The 3,461-nt window shown below is 65.6% G+C and overlaps 1 protein-coding gene across 1 annotated transcript in view; it reads right to left on the reverse strand.

Moving 5' to 3' along the window:
- ptdss2 (phosphatidylserine synthase 2) overlaps positions 1 to 2,810 on the reverse strand; it is an 85,613-nt gene extending 82,803 nt beyond the window's left edge. Inside the window, exon 1 of the mRNA XM_067993706.1 lies at positions 2,480 to 2,810. Coding sequence (XP_067849807.1) covers positions 2,480 to 2,682 — 203 coding nt within the window. The 5' untranslated portion in view covers positions 2,683 to 2,810. The remainder of the gene's footprint in view (positions 1 to 2,479) is intronic.
- Positions 2,811 to 3,461: the final 651 nt, after the last annotated feature.

The raw sequence follows: 3,461 nt of genomic DNA on the forward strand, positions 1-3,461 counted from the left end.
TTTCACTCAGCCCCCTAACCCCCCCCCATTCACTCTCAGCAACCCCCCCCAATCACTCTCAGCCCCCTAACCCCCCCCCAATCACTCTCAGCAACCCCCCCAATCACTCTCAGCCCCTAACCCCCCCCAATCACTCTCAGCAACCCCCCCAATCACTCTCAGCAACCCCCCCCCATTCACTCTCAGCAACCCCCCCCAATCACTCTCAGCCCCCTAACCCCCCCCCAATCACTCTCAGCCCCCTAACCCCCCCCCAATCACTCTCAGCCCCCTAACCCCCCCCCAATCACTCTCAGCCCCCTAACCCCCCCCCCCAATCACTCTCAGCCCCCTAACCCCCCCCCCAATCACTCTCAGCCCCCTAACCCCCCCCCAATCACTCTCAGCCCCCTAACCCCCCCCATTCACTCTCTGCCCCATAACCCCCCCCCATTCACTCTCAGCCCCCTAACTCCCCCCCATTCACTCTCAGCCCCCTAACCCCCCCCCAATCACTCTCAGCCCCCTAACCCCCCCCCCCAATCACTCTCAGCTCCCTAACCCCCCCATCACTCTCAGCCCCTAACCCCCCCCCCCAATCGCTCTCAGCCCCCTAACCCCCCCCCCAATCGCTCTCAGCCCCCTAACTCCCCCCCATTCACTCTCAGCCCCTAACCCCCCCCAATCACTCTCAGCCCCCTAACCCCCCCCCCAATCACTCTCAGCTCCCTAACCCCCCCATCACTCTCAGCCCCCTAACCCCCCCCCCCAATCGCTCTCAGCCCCCTAACCCCCCCCCCAATCGCTCTCAGCCCCCTAACCCCCCCCATTCACTCAGCCCCCTAACCCCCCCCCATTCACTCAGCCCCCTAACCCCCCCCCATTCACTCAGCCCCCTAACCCCCCCCCATTCACTCAGCCCCCTAACCCCCCCCCATTCACTCTCAGCAACCCCCCCCAATCACTCTCAGCCCCCTAACCCCCCCCCCAATCACTCTCAGCAACCCCCCCAATCACTCTCAGCCCCCTAACCCCCCCCAATCACTCTCAGCAACCCCCCCCAATCACTCTCAGCAACCCCCCCCCATTCACTCTCAGCAACCCCCCCCAATCACTCTCAGCCCCCTAACCCCCCCCCACTCACTCTCAGCAACCCCCCCCCCAATCACTCTCAGCAACCCCCCCCCAATCACTCTCAGCAACCCACCCCCCCATCACTCTCAGCCCCCTAACCCCCCCCCAATCACTCTCAGCCCCCTAACCCCCCCCCCCAATCACTCTCAGCCCCCTAACCCCCCCCCCAATCACTCTCAGCCCCCTAACCCCCCCCAATCACTCTCAGCCCCCTAACCCCCCCCAATCACTCTCAGCCCCCTAACCCCCCCCCCAATCACTCTCAGCCCCCTAACCCCCCCCCCCATTCACTCTCAGCCCCCTAACCCCCCCCCCATCACTCTCAGCCCCCTAACCCCCCCCCAATCACTCTCAGCCCCCTAACCCCCCCCCAATCACTCTCAGCCCCCTAACCCCCCCCCAATCACTCTCAGCCCCCTAACCCCCCCCCCAATCACTCTCAGCCCCCTAACCCCCCCCCCAATCACTCTCAGCCCCCTAACCCCCCCCCAATCACTCTCAGCCCCCTAACCCCCCCCCATTCACTCTCAGCCCCCTAACCCCCCCCCCCATTCACTCTCAGCCCCCTAACCCCCCCCCCCAATCACTCTCAGCCCCCTAACCCCCCCCCCCAATCACTCTCAGCCCCCTAACCCCCCCCCCAATCACTCTCAGCCCCCTAACCCCCCCCCAATCACTCTCAGCCCCCTAACCCCCCCCCCAATCACTCTCAGCCCCCTAACCCCCCCCCCCAATCACTCTCAGCCCCCTAACCCCCCCCCCAATCACTCTCAGCCCCCTAACCCCCCCCCCCCAATCACTCTCAGCCCCCTAACCCCCCCCCCCCAATCACTCTCAGCCCCCTAACCCCCCCCCCCAATCACTCTCAGCCCCCTAACCCCCCCCCCCAATCACTCTCAGCCCCCTAACCCCCCCCCCAATCACTCTCAGCCCCCTAACCCCCCCCCCAATCACTCTCAGCCCCCTAACCCCCCCCCCCAATCACTCTCAGCCCCCTAACCCCCCCCCCCAATCACTCTCAGCCCCCTAACCCCCCCCCCCCAATCACTCTCAGCCCCCTAACCCCCCCCCCCAATCACTCTCAGCCCCCTAACCCCCCCCCCAATCACTCTCAGCCCCCTAACCCCCCCCCCCAATCACTCTCAGCCCCCTAACCCCCCCCCCCCAATCACTCTCAGCCCCCTAACCCCCCCCCCCCAATCACTCTCAGCCCCCTAACCCCCCCCCCCAATCACTCTCAGCCCCCTAACCCCCCCCCCCCAATCACTCTCAGCCCCCTAACCCCCCCCCCCAATCACTCTCAGCCCCCTAACCCCCCCCCCCAATCACTCTCAGCCCCCTAACCCCCACCCGCTCACAAACTCACCAGAAAAAAGTGACGGTGCCGTCGTCGAACACCTCGGACTCGGTGCTGCGCCGGGCCTGCTCCTCCCGCTTGCCGCTGCTCTTCCTCGGGGGCTCTCCCCGCTGCTGCCGGACTCCAGGCTCCGGGCCGCTCGCCAAGCCGTTCGGTTCACCCGCCGGCAGCTTTCTAACCGCACCGCGGTCGGTGATGGCCCCGCGGATCATGGCGGCGGTAAAGCGGGTCCCAGAGCACCGGGCCGCGGTCTCTCCCTCTCCGTCTCTCCGGGGTCCGGGGTCCGGGCTTCTCCGAGTCGATGCGGCGCCAGGTCCCGATCGCTACCCCGCTCCCCGCTGCATCATTGCGCATGTGCGGATAGCAACGGGAAAACGGCCAGAACGAGACTCGGGTGCATCACTTCCGGAACCAAACTGAGGACAGGGTCCAGGTGCTTGCAGTGCCAGGTCCAGGTCCAGGTGCAGGTGCTTGCAGTGCCAGGTCCAGGTGCAGGTGCTTGCAGTGCCAGGTCCAGGTCCAGGTCCAGGTGCTTGCAGTGCCAGGTCCAGGTGCAGGTGCTTGCAGTGCCAGGTCCAGGTGCAGGTGCTTGCAGTGCCAGGTCCAGGTGCTTGCAGGTCCAGGTGATTGCAGTGCCAGGTCCAGGTGATTGCAGTGCCAGGTCCAGGTGATTGCAGTGCCAGGTCCAGGTCCAGGTGCTTGCAGTGCCAGGTCCAGGTGATTGCAGTGCCAGGTCCAGGTGATTGCAGTGCCAGGTCCAGGTCCAGGTGATTGCAGTGCCAGGTCCAGGTGATTGCAGTGCCAGGTCCAGGTCCAGGTGCTTGCAGTGCCAGGTCCAGGTCCAGGTCCAGGTGCTTGCAGTGCCAGGTCCAGGTCCAGGTGCTTGCAGTGCCAGGTCCAGGTCCAGGTGCTTGCAGTGCCAGGTCCAGGTCCAGGTGCTTGCAGTGCCAGGTCCAGGTGCTTGCAGTGCCAGGTCCAGATGCTTGCAGGT

The sequence above is a fragment of the Heptranchias perlo genome, chromosome 12 (assembly GCF_035084215.1).
Source record: "Heptranchias perlo isolate sHepPer1 chromosome 12, sHepPer1.hap1, whole genome shotgun sequence".
NCBI classification, from domain to species: domain Eukaryota; kingdom Metazoa; phylum Chordata; class Chondrichthyes; order Hexanchiformes; family Hexanchidae; genus Heptranchias; species Heptranchias perlo.